Below are 26,386 nucleotides of genomic sequence, written 5' to 3'. Positions count from 1 at the left end.
AAATTCACTAAACATTCACTGCAGGTGAACCTTCCATTTGCATGCATTTCAAAATGACACCAGTGAATGACTTCACTGAAAATTACATTCACTGCTTTACAAATATGCCTGATTGTTTTTCAAGAGTGTACGCATGAAATAAAAAAAATAAAAAAAAAATAAATAACTCTGCTTTGAATTTTGCTTAGCTGACACAGGGAAAATACAGATGGCAAACATCATGATGTCAGCTGTCTTTACCACCAGAGTTAGCAGCTCAGTACAGAAAAGCAGGAAGAGGATTTGATTTCTTCATGTAGGAAATATCGTTCTTTTTTTCAGTGTAACATGGAGATAAGCCAAAATGTTCGCAAACATTTTATGAAAGAGTACTATGGTACTTACAAAACTGTGGGAAGAGACTAAAGTCTCTTCTTTGCTAGAGATGACTGTTCCGCTGAGGCTCCGTGCAAGCCGCCGAAAGTTCTCTGCACTGTACAGTTCATCATCTTCAGTATCCCTGCTTTGATCCCTTACATGAGTGACCTGTAGGGGAACAAGGCTAATTGTCATTTTATACAATTGCCAGGCTGCGGCTTCTCTTCCTCCTTAAAAGAGAAGTATGGAATATTAAAAAAACAAAGAATCATACTCACCTAGATGGCTGCAGCACCGATCAGAGTTGCAGTTGTCCCCCTAAGCTCTACACCCAGAAATGAGCAATCAAAGACCGCTGATCACTCAGTTCTCTATCAGTTCTGAGCACAGATCCGTGACTGTCAGTTACAGCTCTGTGCTCTACCCCTCCAGCGCTCACTGGCGTGCTGGGCTGGGGATGGGGCAGTTGGCTTAAGCTCTCAATGGTGCATGGAGAGGCTGAGCCAGATGCCAGTCAGGCATATGGGTGGATGCCCACATTATTGTTGGGATCCCTGCATAGCCTGGACCAGTTGTGTGAATTTAGCAGACTGTAGCCTAATGTCTGCTCAATGTGGGTCACAGGAGTACAGAACTAAGTAGACTCCTGTGGCCCATAACATGGGCAAAGAAGGTTCGTTTTTTCTCAGCTAGTGGGCTGAGCCAAAAAAAAAAAAAATTATACAGGTTCCTTCATCCACACAAGTGAGTTGGATGGAGGAATCCTCCCTGGCAAGACATTGTATTTTGACAAAGGCTCCAGCTGCTGTCAGGATACAATGATCAACGGCTGCAGCCGCTGTAAAGACAAAAGTTTATCAGCATGTCTGTTCGACAGAAGTAAATCTAACTATTAACTTCTGTTGAACAAGGAGGGCCGCATAGAGAACAAAATTTGTTCCCGGTTGAACTGGGCAAATGTGCCCAGCTTTAGCCTGATAATGAGCACCTCACAGAGAGATGTTACTGTGGAACTATATGTCACAGCAGTTTGCAGCAACTGAGAGGCAATAGTTACGATTTTCAAACCCACAGGAACCACTAGTAAGAAAGTTGAGACCTGCAGTTCTTAAGGTTGCTTTTGCATTTGTTTTTGCACTTTTGTTAAGCGAAGGGCCTGTTCACATTGATCTGTTTTCAGTTAAAAAAGTGGAAGAAAAATGCATCCCTTTAAATCCTATGGAACTCTTCACACTGGTCAGTTGCATTTTTCAAAGTCTGGCTTGCTGCATTTTTGGTACGTTTGGTGCGTGTTTAAATAGCTCTTTCACACTGATGAGTTTTTGAAGTTCTTTGATTTGATTTTAGGTGTTCCACTTAAAAGGGATGCATTTTTCTTCTACCTTTCTTCTGCTTTTTTTTTTAACTGAACAAAAACTGATCTGTGAAAGCAGCTACAGCTTTTTACACACCGTCACCAGGGCAATACAGTGTTACCATAGTAACACTGTACTACTCTAGGAAAGTGATCAGGATTTTTTTATTTACAAATTATGATTGTTTATACTAGTAAATTTCACTGGTATAAGCAATCATTTTTTTTTGAATGAACTGGATTAATTCCAAGTGTTTTGTTGTGAGTAGCTGATTGGCCACAGCTAATCACATGGTACAGATGTGATTGGCCCTGTCTGTACCATGTAATCACTGTGACCAATCACAGCTAGCAACACTATTGTACCCAATGGATGGCATGAAAGGAAGCTAACCATTGTTTATAATTGTCATGCGATCTGCTGTGATTGGTCACATCGTTCACATGGTATCGGCAGCGAGCCAGTCCACTGATGAGTCATTGGCTGTGTCTGATGGACACAGCCAGTGATAGGTCATCCCGCAGTGCGGTCCCATGTGAAGCACAATCCGGGAAGACGTCATATGGCGTCTGCCCGGATCGAGGACCGTCTCCTCTAGTCATCATTTTTCTATAGGCCGGGCGGGAACTTGTATAAAAAAAACAAAAAAAAAAATTTACAATCTTTCTAAGGTCCTGTTCATACATGCTGTGGTGACCTGTGTTTTCCTGCAGTGTAGAAATCCCGTTTGCCAATGCCTATCCAAAAACAAAAAGGTTTGTATATTTTTCCCCTCTCTATCACTTCTTCTCTCAACCAACAAACAGAAAGAATGTGATGTCAGGGAAAATAACTTGCAAACGCATTATAATTTGACACGCATAAAAAAAGCATGTCAACACGTGTTAAAATGAGCATTAATGCACATAAAAGTGTACGTCAAGCACAACGGTTTTTTAAGCATTTTTATGTTCGTCCATGTGTGAATGGGCCTGGGGGGCCTATAGTCTACAAAATGTCATATGCAGAATGAAGCGCTCAAAAGTCACTTTCAGGGTATCCTTGTATGTCCTGTCAAGTGGGTCTGGACACGGTACAGTACAAAAGCCAGGCTGAGGGTGACTATGCTAAAAAGCTGCAATCTAAGGGACAAGAGAAGAGACAAAGCTCCAACTTTGATGTATAGAAGTGCCTTGCTTGAAGACAGAAAAAATAAATAAAAAGAGAAAAAAGCGTAGTCTAAACACAGCAGATTTCCATCCTCCTAGGATACTAGCAAAAAACAAAACAAAAACTGAGGAATGCTGGTAGAAGGTGGCGTTATTTTAGGCTGGGTTACATCTTATTTTTTGTTTGCCAGCATACAATTCCCCTGCAGACAGCAGTACTACCTGAAGGTAAAGACTTCCGGTGACCCTTAATGAACAAGAAATAGCTTTCTTGTCTCATTAACACCATATCCAGTGCAAAGTTATCTTGCTCTGTTTATAGACAAGACATACTAAATATTTAGGATTGGGCTTGTAAAAAATGTGACTTTAATTCACAGCACATACCCCTTGTCACTGACATCAGTCAATTGCTACTTTACCTTAGACACAGGTGAGTGTGTGGTACCACAGAGACTACGTTCTATCTCTGCTGTTGGAGTTCGTGACAGACCTCGGCCAACGACTTGCTTTCTCGCAGATGTATTGTCCAAAACTGATTGAGAGAAACACAAAGAATAAACTAAACAGTTGTCAAGGCAGTAAACCCCTTTGCCAAAGTTCGTTATGGTTTATTAATTAAATGAACAAAAAGGGAAATACTATGCTTATGTGTGATCCATTCCCATAGCTACAAGACCTAGAGTTATAATATTAGAGTTCACCTAAAGTGCTAACCACTGGTGAAATCTGGTACTGAGAAGCAACCTAAAGCAGTGTTACAAGCCCTGTCCAGTACTCCCTTGCTTGACTAAAGAGAGATGAGGAGAGGTGTTCTGTAGTCCAGCACGAAAGAACTAGACAGAGCTGACAACACTGCTTGGGATTTCAGTGCAGCAGAGGCAGCTCAGTCACTACACAAAGTTAGGAATTCACTGAACTGGGTCAACAGACATCTTTTTATAGAGACATATAATTTGCGAAAATTAATGTATTGGAGAGTTGTAATAATTATTTTTTTCTTAAGCCAAGACATGCACTTAAACTCCCATTGAGAGACATCAAACCTCAATAATAAGACTCTAGTCATCAAGCATTAAAGCGTTTCTAAAAACTATTAAAATAACAAACATGTTATACTTACCTGCTCTGTGCAATAGTACTACCCAGAGCCACCCAAAACTGCTTCTTCTAGGGTCCCCCACCATTGCTCTCAGCTCCTCCCCTTCCTCTCGTCTTCTAGGAAGCAGTTTCCTATGGTGGCACACATATGGGCTTGCACCTGAGCCAGGTCGTGTGTATCTGCAAACACAAAGCGCATCTCAGCCCTGCCTTCTACTCTCTTCTCTCAGGATTTGACTGACAGCAGCAGGAGCCAATGGCTCTCGCTTCTCTCAGCCAAGTTTGTGAGAGCAGGGAGAGGAGATAGACGACAGGTATCTGGGCACGGCGCTAGATCAATACAGGACTCAATCACCTGTAAGTATTTAGGCGAGAGGGGGTTAACAGCATCTGGAGGTTTTTTTTTTTACCCTAATGCATAGAATGCATTTGTTAGCCAAGTTCATCTAAAAAGTGTAGACTCCTTGCTTTCCGATTTCAAACTGACCACACTAAGCATGTGAGCACATCCATCTCAACATGGTCAGTTTTCTGTCTGTACTGCAAGCACAGCCTGCTTGCCCCTGAATGGTCAGACTTGTGCTGACACGACCCCCGCACAGTCATTCACTGAGAAGATCAGTGTAGTGCTGAATCTCCACTCCAACCTCTCCAAGCCAATTACTCAATAAGGAACCGAGTTTTATGTGATCATTTCTAAAAAAAAGTATGTTTTTTTTTTTTCTATAAACTTTAGGACTCCATACCGGAGGTATGATGCATTCCTTTAATTTTGCATTGATTTATTTAACCCAGCATGTAAAAGAACAATAATTTTGCTGCTATGCAATACTGTTAATTTAATATAAATGTGTCTTACATATATGTATCTTGTCTTGGCTTTCTATATACTTACCTTCAATTCCCTGAGGAAGCCAGTCCGGCGAAACTGGTCAGAATTTAAAGGCTGCGATATCTTGTATTTACATATCTTTGCAAGAAAAGCTACGTTTATCACTTTGCTTTTTGTATATTTTTAAATTTTGTATAATAAAATATTATATTTCTATGACAATGTTTTGAAAAACAAACTATTCTCTAATCCAGGCATCACTAAATGGTGGCCCGCGGGCCAAGTCCGGACCCAATCAATGTTCCGTCCGGCCCCGCAGCGGTCGCACCATTTAGGATCTGTTTTTTCCCTCTGCCGCCGCCGCTGCAGCTCTGTCTTTACAGAGCTGACATCGGAGGAGTAGCGCAGTGATTCACGGAGGACGGGGGCTGGTACAGTTAACTGATTGGTTGCTAGAACTGCCCTGTATTCTAGCAACCAATCAGTTACCTGGGGCAGGTCCCGCCCTCCATGCATCCCTTTGAGCACTTCCGATGTCAGCTGCTGTGCCTCCGATGTCAGCCACGCTGCTCTGTTTAAGGTAGGACAGGGAAGAGACACTGCTAATGTAAAGGGGGAAAGAGGGGGGATATCAAAGAGGCAGAAAAGTAAAGGAGTGATACGGTATGAAGGGGGATGGGGTTCTACAAAGGGGGTGAGGATTAGAATGTGAAGGGGGGCTGGAGACTGCAGTGTGAAGGGGGGTTTGAAAAAAAAGGAGATGAGCACAGGAATGTCTGAGGGTGCTATAAAGGGGGTGAGGACAGGAATGTTAATGGGGGGCTGGGGACTGCAGTGTGAAGGAGGGGCACAATAAAATGGGGGAGGACAGTTATATGAAGGGGGTGCTATTAAGGGGATGAGGACAGTTATATGAAGGGGGTGCTATGAAGGGGGGAGGACAGTTATGTGAAGGGGGGTGCTATAAAGAGTATGAGGACAGGAATGTGAAAGGGGGCTGGGTACTGCAATGTGAAGGAGGGTTACTATAAAGGGGGCGAGAACAGGAATGTGAAGGGTGGGTGATATGAAAGGGGCTTGGAATTGCAATTTAAATTAGGGGGTGATATAAAGGGGGGCCGCTGACAAAAATGTGAAGGGCTGAGGAATGTAATGTGAAGGGGGGATGATGTACAGGGGGACTGAGAACACTGATGTAATAAAAAGGATTGTGATGTGAAGGATTGTAGACTAGGTTCACATTATTGCGTAACGCGTGTAGGCGGCCCATTTATTTCAGTGGGCTGCCTTGTAAGCAGAAACGCAGAAAAGGATTGTGACCTTTTTTTTTTTTCTTTTTAATTGCGCCGTACCAAGCTGCATGGTACTGCGGCACCATGCGATGTGGCACTCGTAAAGACGCGCCATGTTTTTGCATTGTGCAGAGGACGGTGCCATTGAGAGCCAAACATATGATTCGGACCTCGGTTTGAAGAAAATTTTACCTACTGGACCTTCATGAATTTTAATTCATTACCCCTGCTCTAATCAATGATGGGAGAATCGTGCGAGAATTATAACTGAAAAAGAAATGCGCCAGAGTACCGCAAAAGAAAATTTCCTGGGAAGAAAAGAAGATTCCCAGCCAAGAAAATAATTTTCTGTATCAACATGAGGTAAAATTGAAGGCTTGGTTGATCGAATTTCGAAATCAACGGTGGCACCATCGAATCACGAAACACACTAAATGGCTGATTTTCAAAAGAAAATTCTTTCAAAATTGGACTCATGTATGGCCAGCCTCAGTCTTGATTTCTATAACAGCTGCCACCGGGACCCTATTTACATGATTTGTGCATTTAGCAAGCAGAGTACAACAGAAAACACAGTTGTTTCCATATGAGAAAAGGGGATATCTATTTACCTGTCAGAAGATGCTAGCCTAAAACAGTGCTTTAGAACCAATGAAACCTTTATTACTGGACATTAGTCTGAAAAATGTAATTTAATGGGAAAGAGTTGCAATGCACTTACATAGAAATGAACTGCATCCCTTTAACAATTTGTTACCCAACTGTGTAACCATAATTTTGCAATCATCATCCATTACATTTACAGATAAGATAAAATAAGTGGGTAAATGCACTCACGTGGTTTTCCAAATGTCTCTCTTGCATGATCAGCTCTCCACTGCATATTCCTATTGCCTGGACAAGATTGCAGGCTGCTGTTATACAAGGCATCCAGTTCAGAAATCTCTTGCTTATTATCCTGCTTCCACTCCTGGCGTAAATCAAGGGAGCTCTTGGATAAGCCGTATCTTACGGGCTTTGAAGCAGGGGACAAACTTGAATGAGCACGGTGTTCCACATTTGTACCATCCATTTGTGGACTGTAATATCGACTGACATTATCAACCCACTGGTTTGTGGGTAGAGAGGCAGGCAAATGGACAGTGCTTCCAAATTTCACTTTCTTCTCTGCTTTGTAGTAGAACTTCCCATGATTACTAGAGTCAGCCTCTAGCTGCAGTTCCTTGAGTGGCCTGTCATTTTGGTTACTCAGTTGATGCAAACTTGAACCATTGAGATTGCAAAAGCCATCATCAGATTCTGGGGAAGTGCTTGTTTGATCGGTGCTGACTGATTTGTTCTCTTGGCTTATCAGAGGTTGCGGATTAGACTCTGTATCCAAAAGCTTTAAAGAATCTTGAATATGATCCCCAACTGAAGTTTTCTGCTCAAAACTGTCAATTCCTGTAAAGTTTACACCAAAACTACTTCTCTTTGGTGAACCCCCCTGCAGCCTTTGGAACTGCTCTGCCAGTGAGCGTACTAGCCCTTTACTTTTAGGTGCCTCAACTTTGCTGGGCTCAGTGATATTCAACTCAGAGTGTTTATCTAATAAGGTATCCTGGCTATTTGTTCTAGATGACACATTGGCTGGTTGAATGGTGAAACCTGTCGAACCAGCTGGAGATACTGACGCAACACTGGAGGATCCAACTTTGTCTTCACTAACGTGAATTTCTGTGCTGACAGATTTGTGACAATAGCTCGGTGGGTTGCTTCTGTCCGGAGACTGTACTTGTGTGCGACGTGCCCATGGAAATAGTAATGATGGTAAAGAGCCAGATTTAATGCCATTGAGCTTCATCTTCCTGAGAGTAAGGAGACCATCTTTAACCTCATGCTCCTCAGCCGCCTTACCATTATCAGGACTCCCATTGTTACTTCTTTCACCCCTATGCTTTTTGTTATGAGGATCGGGGCTAAAATCATCTGTCCTCACCATTTTATCAGCCGTGCTTTGTACAGAAGTTGAGGCACTCTCTGGGGAAATGGGATCTGTAGGAGCACGATAGTTTGAAAATGTCTTGCTACATGGGCAATGCTCAGAAGGTGACAAGCTGGAAGACTCAGCAGAGGAAGGAAGCAACTCATGGCTAGAGGCGAACGAGTGTGTTAATGGAGTAGATGCGAAGTCCTCCTTTGTGTTTGTCTCCGGCATTGTCTGTCGCTTCATTGGAATTTTGTCCGAGATAGTCTGGTCACTGCAATTAAATGTATTAGGCATATTATTTACTTAATTTGTACTGACTAGGAAAGAATGCCTGAATATGAGGAAAGAGATCTTGTAGGCCTTTTGGGTAAATACCTTTACTGTTCTCACACGACTCCACACTATACTTTGTATGTAAAATCATACCTGTGAGGCCTCATTTACACTCCAGTTTTTATTGGCCCCAACCGCTCTCCTTTATGCGACAATGGCAGCAAAGGTGCTTTGTATCCTGGTGCCACAAAAAATATCCCCACTGTCATGTTTGGCAGGCAGTACTACCTGCTGAATCTGACAGGGGAACTCCGCAACTGCGTAGGGTTAAAACAGGTGATGAGGCGATACAACTCCTCCTCATTTCCTGTCAAATGTTCTCTGAAGAGTGATGCAAACGCGAATCACTCTTCAGAGGGCAATGCTAGTGTAAACTAACCCTTAACCACTTTAGCTCCATGCCTTTTGTGTGACACTTCTGTTTACATGTAAAAATCTGTATCTTTTTGCTAGAAAATTAGTTAGAACCCTCAAACATTATATATATATATATATATTTTTTTTTAAAGCAGGCCATAAAGAATAAAATAGTGGGTTTTGCAATTTATTTAGGTCATACGTTATATGCGCAGTAGGTTTTCAAAACGCAATTTTTTTGGAAAAAGTATGGTTTTTTAAATTGTAATGCATAAAAATACAACACAACCCAATTTTTGGAAAGTATAAAAGATGATGTTCCGCCAAGTAAATCCCAAACAAGTCATGCTTTAAAATTGCACACGACCGTGCAACAGCAACTACGTACATTTTACTATCCATAGGGGGCGCTTTAAATGCCTTTACAGGTCACCATTTTAGATCTACACAGGGGGGTCTAATGCTAGAATTACTGCCCATGATCTGATGTTCGCGGTGATACCTCATGTGGGGGACGATTGCGGATTGCATGTGTTCGGGACTAACGCGTGCATTTGCCTTTGCACATGAGCACAGGGGCACTTTACATTGATTTTTTATTATTTTTATACTGTCCCTGTAAATTCTTTTTTTATCATATTTATTGCTATCACAAGGAATGTAAACATCCCTTGTGATAGCAAAAGGCACGTGGCATGTAGTCTTCATGGAGAGATCTGTGGTCTATAAGAGCCTAAATCCCTCCTCTGCACTTAAAAGCATTTGATCACACCAAGATCGGTGAGAGCAAATGCTTTTGCGGCGGCTGGTCGCTCCTGGTGGACTGAAGATCCCCATAAAGCCGCAGAAGGAAGGGGGAGGGTGGTAGGGATGTCCCCTCTCCCACTGCTTGTAAAAGAAATCCAGTGGCTACTTCACAGCTAGGATTGGGTTTACAAAAGAAACAACCGCCAGCTCTAAAAAGCAGCACTAGGGTGGTGCCTGCAGCTGCAGGCTTAATGCTGGTATAACCACTTGAATTCTAGCAAGGTATGGGTACGTCGCTGGTTGGCATGTGGTTAAAGGAGAGGTAGTATACTTACCTTTCCAGCTGCCTGTTGAAATGTTGTCTCTTTACTGTTCCCTTATCATTGCAACTATTCCACACTTGTAAATGTGGATTACCTGCTCCCGACATGTGTTGTGGTTTCTCCCATTGATTGGTTGAAAACTTTCAGCACCCAGGAAGCAGAAAAGAGGAGGCATTTCATAAACAGGCCATCCAAAAGGTAAGCATTTTTACAGGTATGCTTGCACATACAAAGTGACCTACTGCTGACAGAGTGACTTTAAATGTCACAAGAACTGAAAAAAAGTAAAGGAGCCATAATTGCATGAATAGAAATTATAAGATAAATAATAATAGAAAATCTTAATTGTTATACTACGGTCGAATGCAAACTTGTACCGGAAAAATAAAGTAGTAAAATCAGACTGTACGTAATGAGGCAACACTGAAGGCAAAATTCATAAGCCATTCTTTCAACTACGGTAGTTTAAAGGAACAGAAAGTCCTACAAGATGTCCTTTTCACATTACTGGGTGTTTTTTTTTTTTTTTTAACCACACTAAATGTAATTGGGAAGTCTACATATGTATGACACGATGGTTAGCAGCTAAAATTAGTTAAGCCTTTACAACTTTCAACACAATGCAGGAAACAACAATACGACCAAGCTGCAACAGCATTAGAACACGTGGGCTTCACTAGCAAATGTTTGCAAGGCCACTGTTATCTATAGCTTTCCTGACCATATTTTTCTCAAATTTAAGAAAAGCTTATGTTTGTGAAAAAGTGCAGTTAAAGATCATAAATATGATTGTTTGATTTAAAGAGTCATGTGACAGGTGCTAAATGCTCAGAATATTTTCTCTGGTTTTCAAATGTATTTGCAAACTTGGCACCTACGGAGGGGAGCTTGAGTTAGTTTCTAATATAGAAAAAAATATATAGATATTTATTCTTTGATTTTATATATTTATTTTGGTATTCTTATAATTGGGATGCTAAAGTTAGCATCTTGTAACTTGAGATGCTAAAGGTAGGGTTATTACCATGGACTGAAGTCTATTCTTTCCGGAATTCAACCTTAACAGTAGTTGAGTGAATAAATTGTATACCTGCTCGACAAGTAGATGCTTGTGCACAGAAGGACCTCCCTCTGTCGCAACATCCAAATAAGGCAGAAAATGAATCCTGCACATGGCCTCGTCATATCATAATACTGACATAATAGTTCATGCGTTTTTAAACCCAAAACCAGAAATGTAATATATTGCAGCTTACCAATCATTAGATTTAATGTCTGCATTAGTTTTCTTTTTTTATTTATTTTTTCCTCCCTGGTGATTTGCCAAGTAACATGCCCCCTGTATTATACAGACACCACTCTGGATGATAGAGCACAGGGGGCAGATTTAGACAGCAGCATTGTCAGTCTGGGAGGTGGGGAATGTTAGAAGTACTAGAAGACTTAGGGTCCTTTCACACAAACGATCAGATCCAGTTGTCAGTTTTTTAGGTGGATCGGATCCTCCATGCATCCCTATGGAGCAGCAGATGTCAGCGGAGACATCTCTGCTGACATCCGCATCCGATCCTATCTGTGAAATCCGGACGGCTGTAAACCCTATTTTCTGGATCGTGTATAAGGACCCTTCGATACACTAACAAATTAAAGCTAAACTCCAGCTCGCACTTTATAAACTTTACAGCAAACCGTTTTTTTTCCTTTTAGGATAAAGGTATTACATTAATAAATAAAAGCTGATCATTTTCAGTGACCCTAATAGCATTATATGGTTTGTCTCATTCCTGTAACTGCAAGACAGTTTATCTGTTGAAAAACAACAGACTCGCTGGCTGGATGACCAGACGAAAATAGAAGAAAGCCTAAAAAGGAAACGAATTACAGCGAAAAATTGGTAAGCTTCAATATATTAAATGCTTGCTTTAAGATTTAATAGTAAATTAATAGGATGAGTTTAAACTGGTAAAAAAACACAGTGTCTCTGTTAACTATTATTTCCATAATCGAAAAAGAAAAAAAAAGTGGAACTGGAGGCCATGTGCAGGATTATTTTCACTAACAGTTGCCAGCAAAAAAAAAAAACTGGCTTAAACTGTCCGTCTGAAAACAGCTCCAAGCAGTAAATCACAATGCAGATCTATTTGGTATCTGCTTACCTGAATCCATTTACGCAAAGTCACAATTCCTAAGGCCTGAAGAAAGGGGGGGGTTTGTCTTTTTGGACCTCGAATTGCATGGGCTTTTTTCAGCTGTTGAAACTTGGACTGTACGTGACAAGTCTTTTGCGGTATCCCTGTTGGGGAGAGGTAACCTTGCTTCCTGTTCTGGTGACACAGTGTCACAAGGACAGAAGTGGTGGCATTTTTCTGATAAAATGTAGAAGGGCTATAAACATCAGTTTTTTTTCTTATCAGGTTTTTTGCACTCTGCTTTCCTGACTGCCATTCTCCAATTACTTTCTCTAGTGATACACAGAATGGAATAGAGGAAATAACTCTAACAGGGACACAGATGGCAATAAAACTTGAGGTTCTGGTTGTTCTTACACACTATTAAAAGCTAAAAAAAAAAAATACTTTGGACTTTGGCTTTAAGAATAAAGTGAGGAAAATGATTAGTTGCAGTATAAATATGTTGGTGAATATTGAAAGTATCTGACAAATTTTGAAATGATTTGTGGAAAGTTCTTAATTTTAAATTATTATACCTCTCAATTTTTGCTCCAATAAAGTTCTGCATTTTATCCCAGCATCATAGTACTATCCATTAGTACTGGTGGGAAGTTCATATTATATTAGGACATGTTGCTTTGCTGATCTGTGACTAGCGCATGCTGTTACCCCCTCAACCTTGTGAGAGGATTGGTACATTTTGGAAAGGATGGGGTCTAGATGCATGCTACTTGTGGGGCTGGATTTTTTTTTTAACTGCAGTTTTTGTTCCAATAATGTTCTGAATTTTATGCCAGCATCATAGTACTATCTATTAGTACTGTCAGGAAGGTCATCTTATATTGGGACACGTTGCTTTGCTCATCTGTGACTAGTGCAAGCTATTAGCCCCTGGTACTGTCCCATCTTCTCAATCATCGAAGGTGATTGGTTCATTTTGGGAAGGATGGTGACTTAGCTACTAGAAGCCTCTAAATGTCGTTTCTAAGAACTAGCGAGGCTTCTTATGACTCTTTCTCAAAGCAAAAGCTAAAGGAAGCAAAACAATATGTAAAAGCCACCTAGCACTGTAGGCAATGCGGATCAAAACCAAATCTGTTTTGAAAGCACTCCTATAGCATTGCATCAAAATGCTTTATTTTGGTTCACAAATTAGCCACCCCGTTGACCTTCACCTACTGTGGTTTCAGCTTACTATGTTATTGAATTCTGAAGAAAATCCAGTATGAACAAACTTGAGGTTGCAGAGAAAATCCTAAGCAGGCACAATTATCTGCTTTTGTGAAGGCAAATTCGGGAGAAAAATTATTTGCCTTTTTTATTGTGCATCTATGTTGCCCAAAATACAGTTAAATTGCAATTTAGGAATATATTTCCTTTAAATGAATGTTAAATCATACTTAAGAACAACAGTTCACTAGATCAGCGTTTCCTAACACATCTTTACGTCTCGCCAACAGTTCCAGTGTTGTGGATATCACACGCAGTTAGATCACACTGCTGTTTTATCAAGTACTCCACCTGTGTGTATGTAATGTTACCTGCAAAACATGCACTCTTGGTGAGACATGAAGACAAGTTTGGGAAAAACTGCACTGAATTACTCCTAATAAAGGAAGTTTCATTGCAGCTACCTTGTAGATTGATTTATAGCTCCCCCTTGTGGTGAGGGGTAAGCTGGTGACAGCGCTTGAGGAATTGCCGGCAGTAGCATGTGGTCCTGGAGACTTCGTGCTTTTCGTAAACACATTTGCAACTTCTTATCTGCTAGGGCTCTGCAGTGTGTACTAGATCTGGCATCATGCATGGCAAGTCTGAATTTAGCTAAAATGCAAAAGAAAAACATAGCAGAAACAAATGCACGCACACAAACCAAAATATAAAAAAGAAAAACAAGATGCATAAAAGAGCAGAACATGGGAACATGCAATACAGAGGAAAATAAGTAATGTATTTTTTTGTTTAGATCATCAACAATGAACATTTATGTAAGCAATGCACCCTAAATATGTTAATGTATATAACTCAATTGATATGAATCCAATTTGACTGGCAGTGGGAACAGGCTCATCAATAATTGCATACCTTCCAAAATAAGGAAAAGGAAAAAGAAAAGTGAGATAACCGTCTGCCCCATTCTCTAAACGTTCTTCCAGACATTGACAACATGTGCAACTTGAAATTACAAAGCATTTTTCCCCAGATTAATCCAATCTATTTTTAAGAACTGTAAACAGAGGAAGAAATAGTGTGAGGAGGCCATTATCTCACTGGGAGGTATGCAATTAGAATAGACGGGAAAAAAAATAAAAATAAAATTGAAAATGGATTTTACAGACTTCTGTAAAATAAAGTCAGCAGAGTTGGATCTTTCCTAGGTGTAGAAACTTTAAAAATAATGAGCTTACAGTACTCTAGGCAGCAGTTTTGTCGAAATTTGGCTTTAACATTTCTAAACTTTTCTAGAAAGCTATGAAAGATTTCCGGCTGACTGCAGTAATCCCTCTAAATATTATTTCCTTCATTAAGTGGAACCACCATGGCTCCAGTGAACTGCAGGTTGTAATTAAGAGATCTACAAATGGGAATAATAGAAGTGGTTTTCAGTTGCCACCTGCACAATTCAGAGGTTTTGGCCCTAAACATTTAGATTATTTAGACATGTCTGCATATGTGCATGACTGGAAATGAAGACTTAACTATTCTATGCCAGCACTGCTAGTCTACTACACAGACATGCCTGCACTAGGGTTCATCCTAAACACTGTTCCGGTTTCACTATTCATGAAAAGCTGCACGGATATATAGGTTGCTATTGCTGACCTCCTTTTGAAAATGCTAGTTGTTTGGTTGCCTCACAGTTCAAAAGATACAGAAATCTTAAGCAGCCAGACAAATCAGAGCATTTTACCTGAAAAATGTTTATGCATCCATCATCATCATAGCCTTGGAGCAACTAAATGGGCACAAAGACCTGGCATCTAGCTTTTTTAAAAGGATGAGTCAACAATGGTTTAGGAGTCCCCTTATAATGGATATTTTAACTATATTTGGACTCTGGGGGCTAAAATCACCTGCCAGCTGCCTAGACTTTTTGGGTACCCCCAGTGATATTCTCTCTCATTCCAAATACTGTGGGAAAAAATGTTTGACACCTGCTATAGAAGAGAGTTTTTAACAGCATGTTTTCCTCATAGTAAAACCTGGATATTAAGACTCTTATAATGGCAGTAGTAGATAGGTAGAGCTGGGCACTCAGGTGCAAGGATGTCCAAGGCACAAAATGAAAAGTAGCCAATGGGCTACTTGCAACACCCAAGCAGACTTCCAGCATCTACCTAAAATGGAATCATTTTGGCTGGACTAAGAGAAAGAAAAAGAATAAAGTGATACCGAGTACACAGGATGCACTGGTAACCCTTACAAGGAAAATAGTCTGATTCTGCACTCTAGCAAAGCTTGGGTCCACAGGTAAAGCACCATTTTCAATATAAGCTGCTCATGATCTTAGAAGCGCTAAACTACTGGTGGTGTGAAATCCCACAGCAGTTTCAGAAATTTGGCCTAGTAACTGAACAATAGCTGACCTTCAGCTGGGAGGGAAAAAAAGTAATTAAAGGCCCTTTCTGATCCAAGTTACAGCCAGATAAAAGAGCTGTTTTGTTACATTTGTCACATGAAAAATAATTGGAACCTAGAGCACTGTTTCCATCCTGCAAAGCCTCTTTTTAGAAACACGGGCAAAGCAACAAAAGCAGGAATAACAAAGCAATGGAGTATTCTGGGTTAACAGCAAACTGCAAGGATTCTGTTGAAAAAAAAACAAAATCAGAAAACAAAACGGTCACCTTCTACAGCCAATAGCTGAGCCACAACATGTTAAAGCATGCCATGTTAAACAAGACAGAAGGCAGACTTAGGCATTGGTTATGAGTTACTTACAAATAGCTTCATTACACAGTGCCATAGCTGTAGTGTAATCTCCCTTCTGCTCCAGCCTCAGTGACTGTTCAAAGACCGAGTCTGCCTCCTGCATGGACCGCTCAAAGCTGTCACTCCTTCCTGTAATAGCCACAGAGAATTGACCATTTCTTATTTGCTTTTTATGTAGTGTACAAAAATAAGTAAATACATAAAAAAGTAACTTCCCTCAGCTTTCTCTTAGTTGCTATGGCCAAAGGGGCAAAGTTTGAAAGCTATTTTGGTGATGACCACTTAGCAACTCTGTTCAGCAAATCAATGTTTTTTTTTTTCCTCATTTGAGAAGCTTGCGTCTGCCACAATGGTCACAGACAACTGCCAAGCACGCCTGACAGATACCATTTTAACATTTTAAAAACAAAGCAGCTGAACTCGCACAATTTTAAACCTGCATTTCATTGCGAGTTTGGGGGGTGATTTGAAAGACATCTGTGTGGGTTCATGCACAGATTCAAATTGCCCCTGAAGTCATCAAAAGTAGTGCAGGAACTACTTTTGGAAATCGGTGCAGCGCCGCACTAATTCAGACAGTGCCATTGCCGGCAATAGGCTGTGACTTGACATGTCAAATTGCCCCCGATGTGAACGGGGGCTAAAACACCTAATACCAATATCAGGCTTAAAATTGAATGCTTTATTAAAGCATTTCTGAAACACTGTACATTTTGTTTTTTACAAACAGCTGTGAGGCTCATTGAAAATGGTACAAATCTTTCCTTAAGCACCATTTGTGTGTGTGTGTGTATATATATATATATATATATATATATATAAAAACAGAATATTTCTTCTCATTGCTGAATTAAAGGATGATTCTAATGCAGGCCCATGCATGGGTCGAATTCCAAACAAATTTTCTTTCGCAAACCAGAAATTTTGTGCATTTCGTAATCCGGTAGTGCCACCATTGATTGCGAAATTTGACCAATCAAGCCTTCAATTTCACTTCATGTTGCTATAAAAAAAAAAATGTTGTGGCCTGGAATATTTTTTTCTTTCCAGGTCACAGCTCATGCGCATTTCTATGTAGATTTGATTTCTCGCACGATTCTCCCATCAATGATTAGGAATTTGATAGTTTTTCAAAAAATTTCCAACATGCCCGATCCCTCAAATTCGGTGGCCGCACGAAAATCGGGCGTTGCTGCGGCCTACTAATGGTGCGAAATTCTAATGAAAACTCATAATTACAACTGTCAAAAGAAATATATGTTCGGGATTCGACCCATGTATGGCCAGCTTTAGTGTCAAGAGAAGCTTCCAGAACTCAGTCATGCCGATAGAGGAACCAGGCAGCTGACAGAAATGACAATCTGAGCTCTGCAGAGAGAAGTACACAGTATGGAAGGATGAGCTTTTTTATGTGTCATGTTTGAGGTTTACAACCACTTTAATTCTAACTAGGTTGGTAATGAAACATGCAGGCTGTCAACATCTGAGTGGCCACTTGACCCAGCTGCTGACAAACATGCATCCACAACAAGTGCAGAATCTTATGACCTGATAAAAGGGGTGTTTGACTCCCAAAATATTTTGAATCAATGAAAAATGTCTTTATTTAAACCTAGAATAAAGCTGTATCTGGACATAAAAACTACTGGTGTGATACTTGATTTCACCACTTAGTGGGTCACTATCCAATCACAAGTATATATTAGGTGCCACTTTTTAATAAAGCAAGGATGAGGATGACAATGGCAGCTCACATATATTCTGACAGGATTCTTTTATTGCTAATATATTGGATTATTCCACACACATTACAAAGCGGGTAACAAATTTGAAAATATAGCCTGGAGGGCTCATTACGGAGCTGTAAGCCATTTGTGTTAAGGTCTATTTGAAGAGATAATGAAGCCAGGTTATCAAACGTAAGGGGAAAAGGTGAAACTGTGGTGCACAGTAGTTGGCCGTCTTTTTTTTTTTCAAAATGGCTGTTTTAATATTCTTGGTCTTGCAAAGAAAAATGACCAGAATGAAGCGATATAGCACATACTGTATACGTTTTGGTAATTTGATTGCGATTATATATTAAAACCATGGTTTCTGCTAAATTTTTTATATAGCGGACAATTTCATGCTAAGCAGTCAGAATGAACCTGACCATTGAACACTGTAATCCAGATTCTGCCCTGAAAGTGTATAAACCATGGCCACATCATTTATGCCATAGAACAAATACTCTGAAACTACAAGCCAAATTCCAAATCAAGTTGGGACTTTGTGTAAAAACTACATAAAACAGAATGCAATGATTTACAAATCGCATAAACACATATTATATATATTTCTTCCACATATTATATATACAATAGAAAACATATCAAATGCTTAAACTGAGAAAATATACCATTTTAAGACAAAAAATAGGGTCATTTTGAAATTGATTGCAGCAACACATCTCCAAAAAGGTGGGTCAGGGCCATGTTTACCACAGTGTAGCATCCCCTCTTCTTTTAACGACACTCTGTAAATGTCTGGAAACTGAGGCCAGTTGCCGGTGTTTTGAAAGAGGAATTGTCCCATTATTGCCTGACACAGGATTTTAACTACTCAACAGTCCTGGGCCATCTTTATCGTATTTTTTATTTCAAGGTTAGCCAAATATTTTACATTGATGAAAGGTCAGGACTGCAAGCAGGCCAGTTAAGCACCCATGGCTACTATGAAGCCATGCTGTTGTCATATATGCAGTATATGGTTTAGCATTGTCCTGCTGAAATATGCAAGGCCTTCCCTGAAAAAGATGCTATCTGGATGGGAGGATATGCTGTGCTAAAACCTAGAAATATATTTCAGGATTGATGGTACATTTACAGATGTACAAGCTGCCCATTCCATATGCACTAATTCACTGCCATACCATTAGAGATACAGGCTTTTGAACCAAGTGCTGATTAAAAGCCGGAAGGCGCCGTCCGCTTTCACATGGGGTGGACTCTATTTTGATCAGCAGGGGATCTGTCTGCTGATCAGAGCGGACGGATGCCAGGTCCATGTCCTCTCAGTTTCTGGAGAGCATAAACTCTGCTCTATGGGCAGCCAGGAATAAACGGACTCCACTGTCCATTTACAGATCCTCTTCTGTTTAATTTTAGTGGACTGGATCATAGCATAGGCAGGTGTAAACGGACACAAGCCTGGAAAAACTGACAGGCAGACCTGATCGGAACTTTTATGTGAAAGGGGCCTCAAGTCCAGAGGACGGAGTGACCGTGGCTACCAAAAAGAATGTCAAATTTCAATTTGTCAGACCGCAGAAAGGTTTTAGACTTCAACTGCTCGTTTCAACAGACTATTTTAAATGAGCTTTGGCACAGAGAAGATGGTGGCGTTTCTGGGTCATGTTCAGATATGGCTTTTTCTTTGCATTTATGGTATGGCGAACTGTGTTCACAGACAGTGATATTTTAAAGTATTCCTGAGGCCAAGCAGTGATGTCCATCACAGAATCATACCGGTTTTTCAGATCACAGGCATTCAATATTGCATTTCAGCCTTGTCCCTTGCACACAGAGATTTCTTCAGATTCTCTGAATCTTGATATTATGTACTGTGAATGTTATATTTACCACTTCAATAATCGGACACTTTCAACCCCTTTCTGCCCAAGAAAATTTTTAGCTTTCACACTTTGAATGGCAATTGCACAGTCATGCAACACTGTACCCATATTTCATTTTTATCATTTTTTCCCCACACAATAGAGCTTTTGTTTGGTTTTTATTTAAATAAATGAAAAAAGAAAATCTTGGGGGAAAAAAAAAAAAAAGTATTTTTGTACTGTAAACTCCATTTCTCTGAGTTTATGGACACAGCTCTAACTTATTCAGAACCACAGGGTTATTTTGCCCCCTACAGGAGTAAAACACTAGGCTACGCCTATGGGCAATTCTAGGTGGTATACACCCCCCTCTCTGCTATAGGCCTTCAGTTTAGTAGTGTCAGAAGCATTACAACTCCAAAGAGAGGTGTGTGCTGTGTTTGTTAATGAACTCAGAGAAATTGATTTTTACGGTAAGTACAAAAATCTAATTTTCTCTTTCGTTCATTGACGGACACAGCTTTCCCTTATTCAGAACCAAAGTACGTCCCCAGGCAGTGGAAAACATGAGGGGTGAGAAAACAAAAAAATCCCAAGGCTAAACACAATAGCCAACCAGGTAAACAGGAGCTCAACAAAAAACCGGAGCCCAACCTGAACAATAAACCCCCAAAGAGGGAACAGACGCTCTAAGCAGCAGCCTGCAAAACCTTGCGGCCAAAGGAAGCATCAGCAGATGCCAACGCATCCACTTTGTACAAATTAGTACAAGTGTGCACCGACGACCAAGTGGCCACCTTGCAAACCTACACAACTGACGTTGGATGACAAAAGACCCAAGAAGCACTAAGCACCTGAGTAGAGTGCGCCATTACTGGGAAAGGAGAAACCTGATCCTTGATCAAATAGGCCTGAGTCACCTTCTGTCTGATCCATCTGGAAATGGTGGCAGAAGAAGCGGACAACCCTTTTCTTGGCCCGTCTGTGATCACAAACAGTGAGCCTGACCCTCGAAAAGACTCGGACCACATCCAAGGCATGCAAACCAAATTCCTTAGGATGTCTGGGCCTGGGACAGTGGAAAGGCAACATAATGTCTTCATTTAAATGGAAATCATAGACCACCTTAGGAAGTAACGACGGGCATGGGTGAAGAACCACCTTATCTTTGTGGACCATGAAGTAGAGGGTACGATAATCCTGTAAAGCAGGATGGATGATTGGCGCTTGGGACGAGACAAGAGATCCTCCCTGAGAGGCAGTCTCCAAGGGACGTTGGCGATCAGTCACACCAGTTCGGCACATCAAGAGCGGCGAGGTCAGTGTCGGACCACCAGAATGCCCGAATCCCTTCAGCCTCAATCCTGCATAAAAGCAGCGGCAAAAGCTTGAAGAGGAGGAAAGGCGTAGATCAGATGATACTGGCCCCACATGCCCACCAGAGTGTCTGTGGCGTCCATCAGAGGATCCCATGACCTTGCCACAAACCTCGGTACCATTCTGTTGAGCCAGATGCACCCCGGGGATGCCCCACCGGAGACACATCTGATGAAACCTGTCCAAATGAAAAGACCACTCCCCTTGGTCCAACATCTGCCGACAGAGATAGTCCGCCTGCCAGTTTTCCACGCCTGGAATGTGTACGGCGGAGAGGGCAGGAACTAAGTGTTCTGCCCACCAGAGGATGCCGGCTACTTTCAGGGCTGCCAACACACTTTAGGTTCTGCCCTGGTGATTGACATAGGCCACCGCACTGGCATTGTCCGATTGGATCTATACCAGGAGCCCCCAGAGTTGATCCGTCCAGTGACCATCTGTTGGACAGCAGGAAATGAATTGCAGCCTGCAATTTCTGGAGTTTGTCCAGAGGAAGGAGCACTCTGGCTAAGGCCGAGTCCAGAGTCAGGCCCAGATAGTCTAACTTTGTGGATGTAACCAGGTCAGACTTCTGAAAATTCACAATCCAGGCGAACTCCCACATAGTTTGTATTGCGATCTTCAGGTTTTTCACCAGAGCAGGAGACACTGCTTGCAGTAGGAGATTGTTCAAGTAGCCCAGTACCGTGATCCCCCATTGGCGTAGCAAAGCTAGCACCAGGGCTAACACTTTTGTGAAGACCCGAGGAGCAGAGGCGATACCAAAGGATGACGCCACAAACTGATAATGCTCCTCTCCACGGCAAAGCGGAGGAAGCGCTGGTGACCGGCACATATTGGAATGTGAAGGTACGCATCTTTGATGTCGATATAGGAGGGAAATTCCCCTGACGCAGGGATGCCACCACCGTGCGAATGGACTCCATTCTGAACTTCTTTACCCGCACAAAGCAGTTCAGAGCCTTGAGGTCCAGGATTGGATGCACTTTGCCTTCCTTTCTGGGAACTGAAAACAGGTTTGAGTAAAAACTTTAAAACGTTCCGAAGTTAGAACCGGGAAAAACACCCCTTGATGTAACAGGTCTTGTACCGCCCCAAACAGACCCTGTAGGCAGTCCGGGGACCGGCGCAAGTTAAAAGGAAATAACCTTGCTGGGGAACAAGAGCGAAACTCGTTCTTGTAGCCGGACCGAATGACTTTGTGGACCCACTTGTCTTGCAACAGGGAAGTCCATGGGTCTGGAAACCAGTGAACACGTCCCGCCCACCCATGCTGAAGGAGCATTGTCTGCGGGTCTAGAGAAGCCTGCTCTAGGCTTGCCAGACCAGGTTGGTTTGGATCCACCAGAGGAGGCTTCAAGCCCTTGTCAGTCGACCCTGAGGGACTGAAAAACTTCTTATGAGCTGAAAAGGAAGGTCCATGTCTACGATGAGGTTCCTTGCCCTTAGTAGCCTGCGGAAGAAAGGTACTCTTTCAACATGAGACTTTTTAGGATGTCATCCAGGGTAGCTCCAAACAGGCGATCTCCTTGAAAAGGGAAGATCAGTCAAGGAATTTTTAAAAGTCTGGTCTGCAGACCAGCATTTGAGCCAAAAGACATGTCGAAAGACCACTGCCAAAACAAAGAGCCCAGCCACTAGGGGATCCGCATCCAAAGAGGCATCACAGATAAACTGCAGCCCCTGGACCAACTGGTCCACCAGCTCAGCAAAGGCAGGGGGGAGCTGTTCTCCCTCCAGATCACGGCGTAAATGCTTAGCCCACTCGGTCAGAGTTTGCGACACCAGGGCAATAGTGATTATCGGCCTCCGTGCCGAACCAGCCAGAGTGTACATATTGCGGGCCATAGCCTCAGTCTTCCTGTCAGCTGGATCCTTAAAGGCCGGGGACTCTTCGGAATCATGGTTGCCTTGGTAAATCTAAAAACTGTAGGGTCCACCACTGGTGGAACAGTTAACTTCAAAGAAGGGACTCCTCATAGGGGTAACGCCTAGTAAAAAGCTTAGGGACCTCACGGGGATGCTTTGGTCGTCCCCACTTAGCGACAATTCTGTCAAAATAGGCGGGGAAAGGAAACACCTCTGCCGCTCTAAATTGCTTGTGAGTGTCAAAGGGAACCTGCGCCTCCATCGCAGCTGCATTCTCCATCTTCAAGGTCTCATGCACAAATACAATCAGTGCTTCCACCAGCGCCTTTTTGCGCACGGTTGCAGACATGGAGGAATCATCCTCACTATCAGAGGATTCCAGGCGTGTGGTTGCAGACACAGCAGGGTGACCCATGTCCGCAGCGGCCGAATCAGATTCAGGATCTGATGAGACAAATGAGGCAGGGGAAGGCTGGGGGCGCTTTTTGCTAGCCCGTCGCCCGAAGACCACCTTCACCGGGGACACAAAGGACTCCAGGACTGCCGTCAATGCATCGATGGATGGTTGGGACCCGGAGGGCCCGCAGTCTCAGAGAGGGGATCAGGTGGGGAGATGTGCTCCAAAAACTCCATGAGTCACCAGGGGGACACCACAAAAAGTGTAAAACACTGCAAGGGACAACCCCCACCATGATGGCAGCACCACCCGGTCGCCAGGCACAAGTAACCAAAGCGATCCTCAGCAGAAACAGGCACCAGTATAATCTGCACAGGGGCCCCCCCCCCCGGTCGATCTTCCGGTCGCCAGATGCGCACGCCCCTGACCCCCATCGCCATCATAGCGCCCTGCCCCCCCCCCGGAGGTGGACCAGACCACCCAAATAGCCCCAACATATTTTGAGGGAGGAGGGGAGGGTAGGATGGGGGACAGAAGACAAGGGGGGTGCCTGATGGGAAAGAGGGGAACCTGGGGGTCCGACCGTATCAAGTAGGGGCCCACGTCCACCCCAAAACCCTCCATGAGAGGGGGGACAGCTACTTACTATACCAGGAACAAGGCGGGTACCGCTCCAGACAGAACCCCTCGAAATGGGGGGCTGTCAGCCAGGAGGCATGCTGCTATCATAAGCTTAATAATAGCATGCAATGCCAAGCTGCGGTTTCCAAAGCAAGCAAAGTCCATTCTTGTATTAACAGAGGCATGGACTCCAGAGAGAGTATCACGTACCTGATCAGAGGCCGAGGTGCTGAGAGGGCTTCCCTTGTGGCTAAGTGCAAGGCACCCCTGGAGGTGGAGACAGGGAATGCTGTGCCCAAAGGAACAGGGGTCGCCAGCTGCGGCAAGCTCCGGTGAAGAGGTGACTGCTGTGGTAGTAGACACGTAGTGCGTGCTGAAATGCAGGATGCCTTGAAGGTGACTGGAGGAGGTAGCCAGGCGTGCGACAAGAGCAAGGTCAAAGCCAAGGGGTCAAACACAGTTCATCAAGCAGTAGAGGAGTCCGTAGGAGCAAGCCGGGGGTCATACACGGGAACAGCAGACTGGAGCAGAGTAGGTAAACAAGCCGAAGGTCGGAGCCAGGAGGAGAGACAAGACAGGTGAGACAAGCCGGGTCGGTAACAGGTAATCCAAGTAAACAGGAACAGAGGAAACAGGAAGCTGAAGATCATCCAGCAACTAATGGCTGGAGCAGGCTGGTTTAAATAGGCCACTGGGCGTCGCTGCATTAGTGTGGGCGGAAGATCCAGCTCTCTTGTGGGAAGTTCCCTGACAGTGCCCCCCCCCCCCAAAGGGCAGCCTCCGGATGCCCAATTGGGCCTGTTTCTCAGGATGCTTGTTGAAAAATTCTCTAAGAAGTTTGGGGGCATGAACGTTATTTGCAGGCTCCCATGAACTTTCCTCAGGTGAATACCCTTTCCACTTAATCAGGTATTGGACCTGTCTTCCCCTCTTTCGGCAGTCTAGAATGGCCTCTACCTCATACTCAAATTCCTCACCCACTGAGATGGGAGGTGGAGGTGGATTCTCCTTTCTCTTCTTGTCATATGACCTCTTGTAATCTTCCTGCGCTTTACGCATGGTTGCCTGGAGGGTTAGGTAGTTCTCTTGGATAAAGGTTAATCCATCCTGAACCGCAGGTACCGTTGCTTCTGGTACAGAGTTGGGTAAAAAAAGAGGGGTGAAAGCCGTAATTGGCCCAGAATGGGGATTGGTTGGTGGTGGCATGAATAGAGTGCAGGGATAACTGGGACCTTAGGCAGCATCCAGGAAGGCCGGAAGGACTGAACACGTTCAGATCACCGCTCCCGCAGGCGTCTGTCCAGTTGGATGGCGAGCTGAATGAGGCCCTCCAAACTGGTGGGGCTTTCTACTCGTGCCAGCTCATCTTTGAGGGCCTCAGATAGGCCAAGTCGGTACTGGTACCTAAGGGCGGCATCGTTCCATTCAGTATCCGCTGACCATTTGCGGAAGTCCACAGTGTAGTCTTCAGCAGGGCGCCTCCCTTGCTGTAAGGTATGGAGAGTGGCTTCTGCAGTGGCCCTGCGTTGTGGGTCATCATATAGTTGGCCCATGGCTTCAAAAAAGGTGTCCAAAGTGTTGATGACAGGACTTTTTTGTTCCAACAGGTGATGAGCCCGGTTCATCGGAGAGCAGAGAGATGACAAATCCCACTTTAACTGTTTCCAGGGAGAAGGTCCTTGGTTGCAGAGCCAGGTAGAGAGAACAGGCATTCTTAAAGGCCCTGAACTTCCTCCGATCGCCGGAAAAACGCTCTGGAGTGGGCACCCTGGGTTCAGGAGAAGGAGCCAGCATCGTAGGAGAGGGTGAGTGACGCTCCGGAGTCAGTGAGGCTGAGGTGAGACCTGCATTAGGAGGAGCTGTAGTTGCGGAGGATACTGCCAAGTTCTGTAAACGACCCTCCAACTGGAAGTACCCGTCCTGTAGGTTGGTCACTGCTTGAGTGAGGGCTGCGACTTGCTGGCACAGAGCCTCGAGCTGGGAAGCACCTCTGTCGGCCTCTGACATATTGTGGCTGGATGATACTATCACGTACCTGATCAGAGGCCGAGGTGCTGAGAGGGCTTCCCTTGTGGCTAAGTGCAAGGCACCCCTGGAGGTGGAGACAGGGAATGCTGTGCCCAAAGGAACAGGGGGTCGCCAGCTGCGGCAAGCTCCGGTGAAGAGGTGACTGCTGTGGTAGTAGACACGTAGTGCGTGCTGAAATGCAGGATGCCTTGAAGGTGACTGGAGGAGGTAGCCAGGCATGCGACAAGAGCGAGGTCAAGGTCAAGCCAAGGGGTCAAACACAGTTCATCAAGCAGTAGAGGAGTCCATAGGAGCAAGCCGGGGGTCATACACGGGAACAGCAGACTGGAGCAGAGTAGGTAAACAAGCCGATGGTCGGAGCCAGGAGGAGAGACAAGACAGGTGAGACAAGCCGGGTAGGTAACAGGTAATCCAAGTAAACAGGAACACAGGAAACAGGAAGCTGAAGATCATCCAGCAACTAATGGCTGGAGCAGGCTGGTTTAAATAGGCCACTGGGCGTCGCTGCATTAGTGTGGGCGGAAGATCCAGCTCTCTTGTGGGAAGTTCCCTGACAGAGAGAGATATCATTTTGCCCCTGTACA

General features: G+C 43.4%; 1 protein-coding gene across 6 annotated transcripts in view; it reads right to left on the bottom strand.

Moving 5' to 3' along the window:
- The window catches only part of USP54 (ubiquitin specific peptidase 54), a 253,901-nt gene that overhangs the window by 18,050 nt on the left and 209,465 nt on the right, over positions 1-26,386 (bottom strand). For 5 of the 6 annotated variants that reach the window (XM_082267460.1, XM_082267465.1, XM_082267463.1 and 2 more), the window contains 5 exons: positions 15,928-16,047; positions 13,620-13,809; positions 6,923-8,325; positions 3,283-3,395; positions 385-525 (listed from right to left, as the gene is read on the bottom strand). In XM_082267460.1, coding sequence (XP_082123586.1) covers positions 385-525; positions 3,283-3,395; positions 6,923-8,325; positions 13,620-13,809; positions 15,928-16,047 — 1,967 coding nt within the window. The remainder of the gene's footprint in view (positions 1-384; positions 526-3,282; positions 3,396-6,922; positions 8,326-13,619; positions 13,810-15,927; positions 16,048-26,386) is intronic. The other variant, XM_082267464.1, reaches the window with a different exon arrangement.

Source organism: Pelophylax lessonae, assembly GCF_965119305.1.
Source record: "Pelophylax lessonae genome assembly, chromosome: 9".
NCBI classification, from domain to species: Eukaryota; Metazoa; Chordata; class Amphibia; order Anura; family Ranidae; genus Pelophylax; species Pelophylax lessonae.
Note: the sequence above shows the minus strand (reverse complement) of the source record. Positions and strands in the feature narration are given on the sequence as shown.